Below are 15165 nucleotides of genomic sequence, written 5' to 3'. Positions count from 1 at the left end.
TTGGCTTCCCTGCAACCTTGTCTGTCCTTTCTGTTTTTACTACAGCTATCCAGTGGATGGAAGGCAGTAAGTCTGTGATGCTGATCTCCATAGTGGATGGTAATGTTGGACATCTTTATATATCTTCATGTCTGTCCACTTTCGTGTATCTATAAGGACCCTGTGTAAGTATACATGTATGCACATCATATGTATATAAATTTATGTAAATCACATTTTTTTCTTTTCTTTCTTTTTTTTTTGACAGGGTCTCATTATATATCTCTGGTTGTCCAGAAAGTTACTATTTAGACCAAAGTGGCGTCAGTCTGACAGTACACCTGTCTCTGCCTACTAAGTGCTGGGATTAAAGGCCTGTGCCACCATACTTGGTTTGTACACACTTTCATGTAAAGAATTATTTCTGGATGGTTGGGAGCATGGCCGGTGATAGAGTGTTTGCCTAGGCTTTTGCCATGTGCAAGTCTCAGCATCATCACCTCAAACTAAAGACACAAAGTAGATCTCATAGTTTGGTAACTGGTTCCTTAACCAGATACGCGATTTGCAAATATCCTTCTATGAGTTATTGTTCTAACCTGCTACAACCTCTGAGGTAGGTAATTTTCATGGAAGGGGCATTAATTTGTTACAAAGACCCATGACTGTCATCCTAGTACCTCTGAGGTAGATGGAGAAAGACTAGGATCATGGGCCAGACTGGACCAAGGGAGGCCCTGTCTCAAAAACAAGCAAACATGCACATGAGAGTAGTTTCCTGGCTGTGTCCTTCAGAGGAACCTGTGTGAACTAGTTACATGATGAATGTCTCTGTGTGGTTTGGATAGCAGGAATCAGGAAGTCAAGTAATGCAGGTATTATTTTTTTTTTTTAAGATTTACTTACTGATTTTATGCATGAGTACATTATAACTATTTTCAGACACACCAGAAGAGAGCATCAGATCCCATTACAGGTGATTGTGAGCCACCATGTGGTTGCTTGGAATTGAACTCAGGGCCTCTGGAAGTGCTCTTAACTGAGCCATCTCTCCAGCCCGGAGGTACTATTGCTAAGGAAGTTGGTAAAGATATGAAGTCCTAAAATCAGGGCCAGTGAAATGGCCTGACCGCCTGAGTTTGTTCCCTGGGATCCACATGGTAGAAGGAACCTTCACACACTCACATATGTGCATGTTCACAAACACAAAATTAAAGGTAATTTTAAAAAGAACAATGAAGACAGAAGCCAGGCCATGGTGACATGTTTGTAATTCCAGAATTTGGGAGACAGAGGCAGGAAGATGGGGGGTTTCAAGGCCAATTTAAGCTACCATCTCAAAAATCAAGTCAGTGCTCTATCTCCAGGGAATAAATGAGGGCCCCTCCCCACCCTGGCCCCCGTGGGAAGTTAGCCCAGGCTTCTCACAGCAGCCGTGTTGTCCTTGGGCGTCTGTTACTTCCGTAAGAAGATTATACCTGTAAATCCCCACAGCCAGCTGCCTGGTACCTTGTTATTTGGGAGGGTCAAGGAGAAGGTGGAGGAGGAGGAAAGAGAAAGAAAATAATTATGTACATAATATTTATGAGATGAAAAAATTCTACAAGTTAGACTGTGGCCACTGGGACCAGAGCTGCTGGTTTGTTCTCTAAATCACTCTCTCATCTTGTCATCTCAGAAGCCGAGCGGCTAGGGATATAGCTCAGTGGCTAGAGTACCCTGTGGTCAGTCTCCAGCACCGTATAAATCAGATGTGGCTTTATGCGCATCACTTGGGAGGTATAGATAGGCAGGAGGCTCAGAAGTTAAAGGTTTTCTTGGACTTAGAGGTCAGCCTAGGGCTACATGAAACCCTGTCTTTAAAACAAAAACAAAAACCAAGGGGCTGGTGAGACGGCTCAGTGGTTAAGAGCACTGACTGCTCTTCTTCCAAAGGTCCTGAGTTCAATTCCCAGAAACCACACGGTGGCTCACAAAAGCATCTGCATTGTGATCTGACACTCTTCTAGTGTGTCTGAAGACAACTACAGTGTACTCATACACATAAAATAAATAATAGATCTTTTAAAAAAAGAAAAACAGAAACAAAACCCCAAAACAGCCAAAACAGATTATTAATGGAAAATCTAATGGTAAATGTAGTTTTTAGTTCATACAAATTACCAGTGCGAGTTCTCTCTCTCTCTCTCTCTCTCTCTCTCTCTCTCTCTCTCCCTCTCTCTCTCTCTCTTGCTCTTTCTCTCTCTGTTTTTTGATATCCTTTAGTTACTTAAGCTTAGAGGAAAGAACACATTATGCTGTCTCTACAATTATCTTTAAGTATAAAGTTACCCTCTGCCCTTAAAAAAGAAAAGAGCTTTAGGACCAGGAAGATGGTTTAGTGAAAAAGGCACTTGCTGCCAAGTCTGATGACCAGAGTTCGATCCCCCAATTCCACGTGGTGCAGGGAAAGAGTCAACTCCGGCAAGTTGTCCTCGGACCTCCATATAGGCAACATGGCATGCACCCCACCCACCCACACCCAACAAGGAAGTAGAGGTATACTTTTCAAAATTGTTTTAAAAGTGTTAAAATGCCTCCAAGGGACGTTTTAAGGGTCTCACAATTTCTCAGGGGTTTATTATGTTTTCAAGCAGAGATTGAAGTGGAGCAAGAAAATAAGGTTTCTATTCTGGGTGGGCTCTGTGCCTCTTGACCTTTATTAAGATGTACAGTTTCTCTGCCTTAGAATGCCAGAGACATCTGCCTTGCTTGAAGCTGGCTGTCATTCCCTAGGCTGGTCACTTGAGGGCAGTATGACATGCCTTTTCTCAATTGAGGCTAGCAGTGCTGTTGTCTGCATAAACTTCAAAATATTGGGTGTAGTGGTGCACACCTTTAATCCCAGTACTTGCAAGGCAGAAGCAGGCTGATCTCTGTGAAGTTGAGGCCTGTCTAGTCTACACAGCGAGTTACAGGAAAGCTAGGGCTATGTATAGAGACCCTATCTTCATGAAAATAAAAGGGGGGGGGGGTGGAGGGGCAGGGCTTGTACAGTTCCAAGGGTAAGGAAGCTAAATTTACTTCCTGTTCCTTGACTTCACAACCACACCCAAGATCATATTTTCAAGATAGTCACCTAGTAGTTAAATTTTGATCAGAATCTTTCTTGGGTTTGGGGGACCTTTCTGTACCTAGAAGACATTTTTAATTTTTTTTATTATCCTGTGATATTGTGTGTGTCTCTCTCTCTCTGTGTGTGTGTGTGTGTGTGTGTGTGTATGTGTGTGTGTGTGTGAATGCAGGTATGGACATGCCATGTATATATGTGGAGATCAGAGGACAACTTTGGGAAGTCAGGTCTCTCCTTCCACCATGGGTTGCAGGGTGTAAACTCAGATCACCAGGCTTGTGGGGTCAAGCCCCCTCACCCCAGAGCCCCTCCCCTACTGTTTCTTCCTTTTAATAAAATAAAGGCCCCTTTGTCCTTTACTTCCTCCTGTGCCTTCTCCTCTGCTCAGGATTAGGCTTTTTTTTTTTTTTTTAATTTACTTTTGTTTGACACAGTTTCACTGTGTAGCCCGGGCTGGCCTTGGAGTCACAGTAATCCTCCTGCCTCAGTCTCACAAACACTGGAATTTTAAGTGGGTACCACTACTACACCATTTAAGCAATGAACCACAGAGCTGTACATGCTAGAAGGGTTATGGTGTGTGGATTTTTAAATCTCCGTTTAAAAAGAGAAACAAGAGTAGCAGCCCCTCAAGCGGCTACAGAGTATCACCCATGGGTAGGGCCGACTCGCCAAGCCTGGCTGCTTTGCCTCACTGATTACAAAGTTACTGACCTTTCCTCTCAGGTCTTCTCTGGAACACAATTGCCCTTCTGGGACAATGGAACGGCATTCCTTCCCAAAGAAACAATTCATCCTTGTTCTGCTAGCATCCCAAGACATTGCACTAGTGGCAGCAACTGGTCTGAAAGCTGAGTCTAGGATGAGGTAGTTAAAGACCTGTGTGTTTGCTTGCCTCCCTCCCTCTTCCTCCCTCTCTCCCTCCCTCCCTACCGTGCTCTCTGTCTCTGTCTCTCTTTGTCTCTGTCTCTCTCTGTTTCTGTCACTCTCTGTCTCTCTGTCTCTCTCTCTCTGTCTCTGTTTCTCTCTGTCTCTGTCTCTCTCTGTCTCTGTCTCTCTCTGTGTCTCTCTGTCTCTCTCTCTTCTTGTCTCTCTCTTTCAAGGGTTTCACATAGTGCAGGCTTTCTTCAAACTCCTTAAATAGTACAGGACTCCTCCTGCCTCTGCCTCCCAAATGCTGTAATTACAGTTGTATCCCATCATGCCTGGGATTTCTGTCTCTGTGACAGGGTCTCACACTATAGCCCACACTGGCCTAGAACTTACAGCAGTCCTGCCTCAGCGGAGTGCTGGGATTACAGGCATCTGTTGTGATTTCCTAGAATTTATTCAGGCAGTCCTTTTCTCCAGATGTTCTTTTTGTGAGGCCAAATTCTGGAGCTGACCTGGGAAAGCAGGCAGAGAGATTATGGGTCCAAGATGGAGCTGAGGCACTAAGGTACTGTGCCTGGGGATGACTGGGTCTCGCCCTCATACCTGGTTGATTTTTCTTACTCAGTTGAGAATATGTTTGTCTTGGGTTTGATGCAACTGTTTTGGGGCTTACAAACTTCACTCTTTCAGAAAACAAGGGCATGTAAGTGACCTTCGGGCTGACTTGATCCTCAAATGGCGCCTGTGAACCCAGGAACAGAATCAGTTGATAAGGAACTAAGTCCCCTCCTCTGCTTCACAGGCTGAGCCCATTTGTTAGTTAAGGAACCACAAGGACATTATTCTGTCCCAAGTAAAAATGGGATTTCTAGGGTTGGACAGATGCTCAGTGGTTAAGAGTGGTTGTGTCAAGGAGCTGAAGGGGTTTGCAACCCCATAGGAAGAACAACAATGTCAGCCAACCAGACCCCCAGAGCTCCCAGGGACTAAGCCAACAACCAAGGAATGCACATAGCTCCAGCTGCATATGTAGCTGAGGATGCCTTGTCAGGCATCAATGGGAGGAGAGGTCCTCCGTCCTATGAAGGCTCGATAGATGCCCCAGAGTAGGGGAATTGAGGGTGGGGAGGTGGGAGGTGGGTGGGTGGAGGAAGACCCTCATAGAAGCAGGGGGAGGGAGGTGGAAGAGGGTGTTTCTGGGAGGGGGGCCAGAAAAGGGGATAACATTTGAAATGTAAATAAAGAAAATCTCCAATAAAAAACAAAAAGAGTGGTTGTGTCTTTTGCAGAGGACATGAACTTGGGGTCCCAGCACATGGGACAGCTTACAAACCATCCAACTCCAGCTCCTGGGGATCAGACATCTCTGGCCTCTGAGGTCACCTGCATTCAAATGTACATATTCCCACAGAGACACAGACACACACATACACACATACACACAGAGACTCATACACACATACAGACACATGTACACACGTGTAATACTACTACTACTAATAATATAGTAGCTATAAGAATGGGCTCTCTAGCACTTAGTAAGCAGGGTCAGGAAATAGTCTTGCTCAAAACTGCTCTGACGGCAAGTGAGATATTAGCTCAGTCAGTAAAGACGCCTACTACCTGGTGATGGGTCTAGAGAGGTGGTCCAGTGGTTAAGAACGCCGGCTGCCAGCTCGCTAGTGTCTGTAACCCCAGTTCCCGGTGATTTGATGCCTCTTCTGGCCTCCACAGGCACCAGGCACACAATGCACAGACATAACATGCAGGCAAAACACCCATGCACATAAAATAAAATAATAATACAAAAAGCATATTTATTTATTTTTAAGATTAACTTCAAACGCTTTGCAGTTCCTACCAGGAGCCTTTCATTGCTTCCCAAGCGCCCTTGGGGCTGAACTCTCCAGTCTTGGGGAAACTGCTTGCTGCTCAGTTCGGATTGTAATCTGCCTTGGAAGATCCCAGATGTGTTGGGGGGATACCTACTCTTCACTTTTCTCTCCAGGAGCTTGAGAGGTGGCAGAGAGGGCATCTGGGAAAGAGTGACAGCTTTAACTGCACTTGTCAGCTGGGCGGCACGAGTGGGTGGTGGACTAGAGAAAGCCAGAAATGTATTTCTGCATTTCCCAAGGTAATCAAAGTGGTGGCAGGCCAGGCGCTATTGTCCTCCTTCCCCTGAAGGAGGAATTAGGACCCTACCCTTCCCAGACAGGGCATTTCTGGGTAGCCTGCCTGGCTGTCCTAGTACTCGCTAGTACAGCCTAGTAGACCAGGCTGGTGTCAAACTCTCAGAGATCTGCCTGCCAGGTTCTGGAATTAAAGGGGTGTAAGTCTAGGATGACTTTGAACTTCTGACTCTCCTGTTTCCACCTTCTAAGTGCTGAGACCACAGACACTCACCACTAAACCCAGTTTTTATAGAACTGGAAATCGAACCTAGGGCTTCGCACTTGTCAAGTAAACACCCTGTCAGCTGAGCCCCGGCCCTGGTTACCGCCTGACAGGAAAGCTTGGGCACTTTACCCTGGCCGTTGGAGCATCATTAAACTTGGTACTTCTCTTTGTCCCCACGGGGGCTATCCCAGGCCTTGTCTGGCTCGTCTCCTGATGTGCGTGGGTCATAGACCAACCAGGTACCATTTCCTTCTCCCTTGACGTGTGCTGGCTGGATTGGCTGCACAGGGAACAAGAGATTCTACCTGTGGTGCTCTCTCCCTCCCCTGAGCCAACCCAGGTGACCTAAACAGAAGGGCCCCGGTGACAAGGACAAGCCTCCTTGCCTTCTGCTTGTGGGTCTGCCTAAATGAAACAATATATTTTCAGGTACTCTCGAATGAAATTTTCTTTATGGCTTCTCTAGAAGGAAAAAATAAAATTTATTTTATGTCTCCTTTTCATATTTCTCAGTTATCATGCTGCGATTTAGCGGGGAAAGCTAGTCACCTGCTGCCACAGGATAGGACCACAGGGAAGTGGTCCCCAAGCCTCCCACCCCCAGCAGCTAGGGGCTGCAGCTTGAGACTGGGGGCTTGGGGAAAAGGGGGCTTGGACGTTTGTTTGGAAGCTTGTAGCTTCTTTTGTCACTAGGCTCATGACCAGGCCACTTTGAGATGGGCATCATCATCTCCCCAGTCTACAGCTGTGGGACATTTGCAAGGCACATAGTAGTGTCTCTGGGTTCAAATTGGGCTTCCTAACCAGATAGGGATGTGGTAAAGGACCATCTGGGACCATGGAGGGCTATAACAGGTCAAAGATATTTTGTACTACTGTGAGACTGGCAAGCCTGGACCTTCTTAGCTTGCATGGGGGGCCTTATGTTTTCCAAAAATGAACAGGGGACAAGGCTGACCTTGAATTTAGGGTCCTCACTACCCTACCAGCTTGTCCTTGCTCAAATGCAGGTGATGTCAAGGATCAGGTTAAAGTTAAACTAGAGGGAAGTCTAAGATTCCTGAAGAACGAGCCCTTTGCTCTACCACTCAACAGTTGTTTCTCAGAGATAAAAGATGGCGGACCTCGGGATAGTACCTGTGCCTCAGGAAATAGGCCCCTCCTTTCCCTACTCCCACCCACACAGCCCTGGGCGTGGGTTTGGCCTCAGCTCTGCCTACTCACATGACTCCCTGACTGCTCTTGTCTAGACCAGGGAAGAGGGCTTGACTCCACACTAGGGCTTGGGTGTCCTGATCCTGGTTGTCATACTCCACATGTCTCAGTTGTCCTCTTGGTGTTGTTCTTCTGCCCTGGGTGTGACCTGGAAGTATTGTGTATGTAGCTGAGGGTGGACTTGAACTTCTAATCTTCTTTCTTCTACCTCTCAAGTGTTGGGATTACAGGTGTGCATCACCATGCCTGCTTTAGGCAATGCCCTGGTGGGGACAGAATGACATGGTTCCTGTCCCTGGGACATGGTCAGTGGGCATGGGCCCCTTGATGTTGATGGCTGCTGTGGGTGTAAGACTTATTTATATAATAATGTACATATTTTACCTTCCTCTACAAGCATTGTCCTCCCTGTTAATGACTCCATGACCATCAGAGATGTGGCTAGTGTCAGCAAAATGGTAAACATTGGGACCTTCAGGGAAGCCCTTAAGGCTGGGTTCAAAAATTTATAATATCTCAAAAATTAAGGATGCAATATAAATTATATGAAGGGCTTCATGAATCTAAAGGAACAAAAGCAGCTGCACTGTGAGCAAACGTCAGAAAAAAGACACTAAGATGGAGAAAAAGAGATTTAGAAAGTGCTGATTTAGGAAGGAGATTCCAGCCAGTAAATTTTTTGGTTTGTGCTTACAAGGGCAGACATATTGCGGAGTTCAAGGTCAGCCTGAGACAGAACTAATTTAGGTCTAAGTGTAGAAGAAAAGGTAATTTCAGGATGGGGTCCCGCCCAACTGGTTTATGCTAATCTGTGCTTAACAGAGGCTGGCAGATCTCTGAATTTTTTCGCAATGTTAGAAGAAAATGTGTGCTTGCTGTCTCCTAAGAATTTGGGGTCTGGGGTTAAGGGATACAGGTTCATAGGATAATCAAAAGGGAACCTGGTGTAAATGACTGGATTGATAGGTAAAATAAAAGACTGGGCTTATGATCTGCAAGAGAGGAGCTAGCTAGAGAATTTTTTTTTTTAGAATGTCAAGAGTAGCAAGAGAGAACTGTTGGTAGCAGGAGAGAGAGAGAGAGAGAGAGAGAGAGAGAGAGAGAGAGAGAGAGAGAGAGAGAGAGAGAGAGAGAGAGAGAGAACCTGTCTGGAGATCTCTAGAGAAAGCAGATCAGAGAGAAAGGAAGCCAAACATAGAGAAAACACGCTGGAAAGCTGTTGTCTGGAGCAGAGCATAGGCCACTAGCTTCGACCTACAATTTGACTTCTTGAGTCATTTTCGCCACTCCCAGACACCCCTTCTCTGAGAACCCCTCTCCAAGCCAAGGCCTGGTCCTTGGTAACGCAACAATGGGGCTCCAACCCAGGACTTCGCGCATGCTAGATGATCAATCTGTCCATTAAGCTACATCTGGGGCTCAGTCAGCCCCCTTTATTTTAAAAGCCTGGATTGTAGAGCTGCCATCGGGCCCAGTCAAAACAAGAAGGAGGGAAGGCAAAGGAGGGGCAGAGGGAGGCAGCACAGCACCCTCCAGAGTGATCCTGGCTAACCTTGTAGCCAGGCAGTGCCTGAAGGAGCACTGAGGGGAAGAGCCAAGCGTTTGTCCTGTGCAGTATTCTACTGGGTTGGTGGCCCCACCCCTGGGATCTGACTGGGACAGAGATGTTCCTGCAGAGGATTAAACAAGGGTTTTGGGAACAAGGGGATCAGACTTTGCTCTACGTTCAATGTCATCATTCACCCCGCCCCCACTGTAAGTCCTACCTGAATGGGAGCTCCGGACCTCAGGATCTGTTGCATTCTCCATCTTCCAGGGCTTGAACCACTGTCTCTGGGTTTTGCCGAATGGGCTCCACCCAGGCTTGTGTATACTGGAATTCTTGCTCCGCAATGGGACCTCCTCGAGCAGCTGCAGGCGGTATTTCACATCTGTTGGGGCGATTTCCTCCTTGTCCAGATCCTCAGGGACAGGCCCTTGCTGCTGCTGCTTCTGCTGGGAGGTTCGCTCCGTCAGAGAGGGTCATTACTGGGTTAACTGGGGAAGTGAGTGTGGATATATGTGTATGTGGTGGAGAAGGGCAGTCGCCTAAACACTTGTCAGTGTTCCCTAGAAAGTTACTTGCAAAATTGGTAAAATATGTCCCTTTCTGGGTCCCTGAGATTGGAACTAAGGGGTTGTTAGCATCATGCTTGGCATGAGCAAGTGCTTACTAGTCTCTTCTCTTAAAATGTTTATGATCTTGCCGGACAGTGCTGCGTTGGTGGCGCATGTTGAGGCTTGACTGGAGTCCTTAACTTTACCTGACCACTGCAGGCACCGTCCTCGAGTCCCATGGGGACAGCCAGGGACTCTTGCTGGATGGAATTGGATAAAGAGTCATCAAGCAGGTAGGATCTTCTTTCTCCAGGAGAGAGAATCTCTAGAGTAGGGAAAAGAACTGAGGACCAGCTCAGCTGTCCTACCCGTGGGAAGTCTTTTGCTGTCCACCACCCTCCAAGGGGAGAGGAAGGGAGAGAAGGAGGGAGGGAGGAAGGAAGGAAGGAAGGAAGGAAGGAAGGAAGGAAGGAAAGAAGGAAGGAAAGAAGGAAGGAAGGAAGGAAGGAAGGAAGGAAGGAAGGAAGGAAGGAAGGAAGAAGGGGACAATATCCAGACGGGTTCAGTTTTAATTTATTTGAGACTAGATCAATCTGAGACCTGGAGTGGAAGGGTTTGGGTGGATGGGGCTGGCTCTCTGCATTTAGGGGTATATGGCAAAGGCAATCTTCCTTCCTTCTTTCCTTCCTTCCTTCCTTCCTTCCTTCCTTCCTTCCTTCCTTCCTTCCTTCCTTCCTTCCTTCCTTCTTCCCTCCCTCCCTCTGTCCCCATCTGTCTACTTACTTCCTCCTCCCTTCCTTTCTCCCTCTTTCTCCCTCCTTCCTTTTCCCTTCTACCTCTTCTTCCTTCCTTCCTTCCTTCCTTCCTTCCTTCCTTCCTTCCTTCCTTCCTTCTTTCCTTCCTCCTTTTTTCCTTTTCTTTGAGAGAGCTTTAGGTAGCTAAGTTTAGCTGAGAACTCTGTACATAACCAAAGAGAGCTTAGAGTTTATGATCTTCCGGCCTCTACCTCCCAAATGATGGGACTACAGGTCTGGCTCGTTCCGCAAATGTAACCCAGCACTTCATGCATACCAGGAAATTGCTCTAAAAACTGATCTACATCCCAAACTGCAAAAACAGTTCCACATTCCAGGATTGGTTTGGTTCTTTCTTTTGGCCTCGAATGTTGTAGCTGTTGAGAGTTGGGTGGCTTACCGTAGAGATGGCTGACACTGGGCTCCTGGATAGTCAAGCAAGACAGCCTCTCAGAGACGTTGGAGTAGGCACGGTGTTGTCCCTGTCTCCTAAGGGGTGGAGAGAGGAGAACAGCAGGGCTTTTGCTCCTTGCTTTCATCAAAGTTACAAATGTAGACCCCAGGACCTTGAAGAGTCCACTCTAGCTCCACAGTAACAGGAAGGAAGGATGGGTCTGTGAGATGATTTTTTGTGGTCAGTTATCAGACCCCCCAAGTGGAAAGCCAGATGTTTGAGACTCAAGAGAGACTGGTAAAGAAAGGACAGGCAGCCTTTAGCTGTTAAAGAAAGGGGAATATTTTTTGTGTGTGTGTTTTTTTTTAAGACAGGGTTTCTCTGTGTAGTCCTAGTTGTCCTGGAACTCACTCTGTAGACCAGGCTGGCCTTGAACTCAGAAATACAGATGAGAGTGAGTAAATCCTGAGATAGAACCAGACGCCTTAGGCTGTTAGCTGCCAGCATATGGGCAACTGAGGCTGTAGTGGGGACAAGACAAAAGCCTGTGTCCTCTGCCAGCATTAGAGGCAGGGAAGGAATTTGGGGGTAGAGGAAGGTTGGCGAGGTGAGATATCAGGTTGGGAGATGGTCAGAGGACAGCCACCCACAGTCACAGCACACACAGATGGCTGAGGGAGGGCTGTGACCCACTGTGTCCATTCACTCTGTCCTCTGTTTCCCGGCTCTGGAGTGATCCACACTCTGAGGTTAGTGTCTTAGGCTGCTGTGGAACTTCTCTATATGTGAAGACCACTGTACTGGCTTCAGGAGAGGAACCAGAGACAGCTGTGTCCCCAACAGTAGCCTCTTATGATCTAGGGGAATGGGTGATAGTGGAAGTAATCAGGTTTTGAGATTGCTGAGCCTTATCTTTGTTACTTGTCTCAGGTCTGTGAGTTTCCACTCTGTGTGCGTGATTGACTATACAGTGAGTCATAGTTCACTATACATATGCACAGAATCATAGGCATGTGTGTGTGTATGTGTGTGCGTGCACGTGTGTGTGCTCAGTGAAGTATGCATGCATTACATATGCATGTATGTGACTATCCTGTGTGTGTGTGTCTCTCTCTGTGTGTGTGTGTGTGTGTGTGTGTCTGTCTGTCTGTCTGGGAGGGTATACAGCATATCCAAACTCTGACCCCTCAAATATCTTTCCTGTCCTTACTTCCAGTCTGCCCAGCCCTGCACACCCACCAAGTTTCCTGAGTCAGAGGGTTGAGCTGCATTCTGCCGGTTGTGTTGGTTTGCCAGTACCTGGCTCCTTTTCAGAACCTGCAAGCACAAAACAGGACCTTGAATCTGGAAGATGACTTACTAGGCTGGCTCTGTTCAGCCTTCCTACCCAGTAACTCAACCCAGGCATGCATTTGTTGTTCTTTTCTAGCTCAAAGTGTCCCACCCTGGAGTGTGGAGCGGCAGCGTTGGTTACACTAAGCCTAGATACAGAGCAGGAGAGGGGCTATAGCCATGAGTCCGACCCTGATTCCAGAGCTGTATCTGTTAAGTGCTGCTCCCCTGCATTTGAACATTTCCCATTCTGTCACCCCTCTTGGGACAGATGTTTATTCCATTCTAGCACAACACTAGCCATTTTCAATCGTCTTTCCCCGGAGCTTCACCATTTGTCTGAATTATCCATCCCAAGGCTTATAAAATCAGACTGACTCCTTTTCAGTAGAATTTTCCAGCTGAGCTAATGCTTTTGTGAGCCAGAATGTCTGCAGGCTCAGGGGGGGCCTCGATCAGAGTATGGTCTGGGTAACCTCCCACAGTGCCAGAGTTTAATCAGTATTTTTTAAAATTTAATTTTTATCATCCTTGTGCATGTGTGTATGATGTGGAACATGCATGCCACGGCCTATGCGTGGAGGCCAGGGGACAGCGTTGTTGAGTTGGTTTTCTCCTCCCATCATTATGTGGGCTCCAGGGATCAGACTCTGAAAGTTAGCCCTTTAAAGCGAATGCTTTATCTGCTGGGATATATTTGCTGCCCCTAAGTTAATCAGTGGTTTTAAAGCAAACTTTTATGGTGTGTGTGTGTGGTGTGTGTGTGTGTATCTGAAAGTATATGTGTGGTCAGAGGACAACTTATAGGAATCAGCTCTTTTCTTCCGCCATGTGGGTCCCAGGCATGGAACTCAGATTGTCAGACTTGGCCTCAGGTCCCTTTCTTTGTGTGGCTTTGAACTTGCTATGTTGCCAAGAACAGTCTTGAACCCCTGACCCTCTTGCCTCTACTGCGAATGTGCTGAGTCACAGTTTGGAGCCTCCTTATGAAAGTACGGCAAAGTCACCATTCACGCAGCCACCTGGGTTACTAGGTGATGCCCAGCTTGTCACAGCTACAGAGTTCTACTTAAGAAATTTGCAATGTTCCCAGCACAGGATCTGCTTCCTGATTGAGTCTTGCCTGAGCTTCAAGGGACTCTGAAGATGACATTTATCCTGTTTGGGGTTATGGGGCCTTTGGGCTCCTAACCAGCTGGGTGGGAACAGTGGGTAGGAAGAGACCAGAGTGCACACAAATCCTTGCTCTCCGGCTCCTTAGAAGAGATCTCATTGGCTAGGCTAGGCTAACTGATGGCCCTGTGTGCTGGGTCACATAACTGTCACATTAGCACATGGAACCGTCCAATCAGATATGAATGGAGTAGCTTTGCCAGGTCCAGAGGATGGGAGTCTACGGCTTTTTGTGAGAACAGGGAGGGAGAAACAGGAGTGCGGACACCAGAGAGAAGGCCGCCGTTAGGAATGACCTGCCGGAAGCGGAAACAGAATTCTGGGAGAAGCCGTATGTAAGGTTAAGCATTCTCAACCTTTTCTCCAGAGCCTTCACAGCCCCTGGGACTTCTCTACTGCCTCCTCACACTCTCTGGACTACACATATCCTGAATGAGCACCACTTCCCGGCCTCTACTTCCCCCAGTCTTGCTGTTCTTAGCCTTCGGTGCCTTGCTCAATTGTCATTTCTGTCCTGGACATTCTCCCTGTCTCTTGCTGCTGACACATGCCATCAGGGGCTTTCTCTCACAATGAGTTATATTCCCAACTCTAGTACAGGTCTCTGTGGTACAGTGAACTTCATGTTTTCCTTCGCCTGTGGACTTAAGAGTTTATTAAAGACAGAGACCATAATCTCCGGCAACCAGAACAAAGCCTGGCCCATACAAGACATTTAATATTTGCTGAATTCAACCGGAGGCTTAGCCTATGCTTTCTCTGTGGGTAAGAACTGGGCAAGCAAGACTGAGCTTGCACCTGGGTGTGGTGGCCTATGCTTGTAATCTCTGCAATTTGAGAGGCTGAGTCAGGAGGATTATTGGGAGTTTGAGGCCAGCTGGGGCTAACATAATGAATTTGAGGCCAACCTTCAATACAAAGCAAGATTAACCAACTAACCAAGTGTGAACTTGAAGACTTAGTGACTAGTTCATGAATGAAGTAAAGATGCAGGCTGAACATCTTTGAAGACATCAAATCCTCCTGGGATTTGGAGATATTTATTATTCCTTTTCTAGGAATAATAAAAAAAAAAATCCCCTTTTACCTAGGGAACATAAGACTCCAAATTTTCTCTATCCATGTGCCTAGGGAGTCTGGGATAGATAGCAAGCTAGGTGGTCTGGGTCTAGGGCCCTAGAATAGCCACCCAAGCTTGTGATAGTAATCTGCTTGTGTAGGTGGGGTGTGCCTTCTGGGGCTTCTCCTAGTCTGGCCACTGTTTTGCTTGGAGGGGACTCAGAAGGAGGAGACGCTGGAGACCTGTTGGTTGCAGCTCAGGTTCTCCCTGCCTGATAGGGTCTACGAAATAGCAGCTATGGCTGCTGTCCCTGGACCCTCACACTCTGCAGATCCTGATGTTAAGTGGCTATTGCCTATCGCCTTGCTGCTAATCTGCACGAACATCTCTGAATGACAGAACATGGAAACATTCCCCCAGATCACACAGGTCTCTTTACCTCTGTACTCAGAATCCCTGCCCCGCGGGTGAAGGAAAAAGGGTTCCCTGGGAGCTTTGCATCACCCAGGCACTGGTAAAGGGCTCCAGGAATCCAACAGCCTTGGAGCAAATAGGCCTGGCTTCATTTCCTTTCTCTCCTGGGGAGGGCACAGGGCTTATGAGATGTATTCTTTAGCGATTTTGTAGTTTAGCCTAGGAAATGGACCAAGAAAAGAACAAACACACACACACACACACACACACACACACACACACACACACACACACAGAGAGAGAGAGAGAGAGAGAGAGAGAGAGA

General features: G+C 47.1%; 1 protein-coding gene across 1 annotated transcript; it reads right to left on the bottom strand.

Moving 5' to 3' along the window:
- Nucleotides 1–3769: 3769 nt before the first annotated feature.
- Nucleotides 3770–11022, bottom strand: LOC127689920 (uncharacterized). Its single transcript, XM_052189494.1, has 9 exons — nucleotides 10868–11022; nucleotides 9880–9998; nucleotides 9343–9583; nucleotides 7586–7724; nucleotides 6491–6641; nucleotides 5826–5999; nucleotides 4568–4706; nucleotides 4358–4476; nucleotides 3770–3948 (listed from the first exon to the last, which is right to left on the bottom strand). The coding sequence occupies exons 1-8, from the start codon at nucleotides 11004–11006 to the stop codon at nucleotides 4421–4423; spliced, it is 1158 nt and encodes a 385-aa protein (XP_052045454.1). The 5' UTR covers nucleotides 11007–11022; the 3' UTR covers nucleotides 3770–3948; nucleotides 4358–4420.
- Between the last annotated feature and the right edge of the window lie 4143 nt (nucleotides 11023–15165).

Source organism: Apodemus sylvaticus, chromosome 7, assembly GCF_947179515.1.
Source record: "Apodemus sylvaticus chromosome 7, mApoSyl1.1, whole genome shotgun sequence".
In the NCBI taxonomy this organism is placed as follows: Eukaryota; Metazoa; Chordata; class Mammalia; order Rodentia; family Muridae; genus Apodemus; species Apodemus sylvaticus.
Note: the sequence above shows the minus strand (reverse complement) of the source record. Positions and strands in the feature narration are given on the sequence as shown.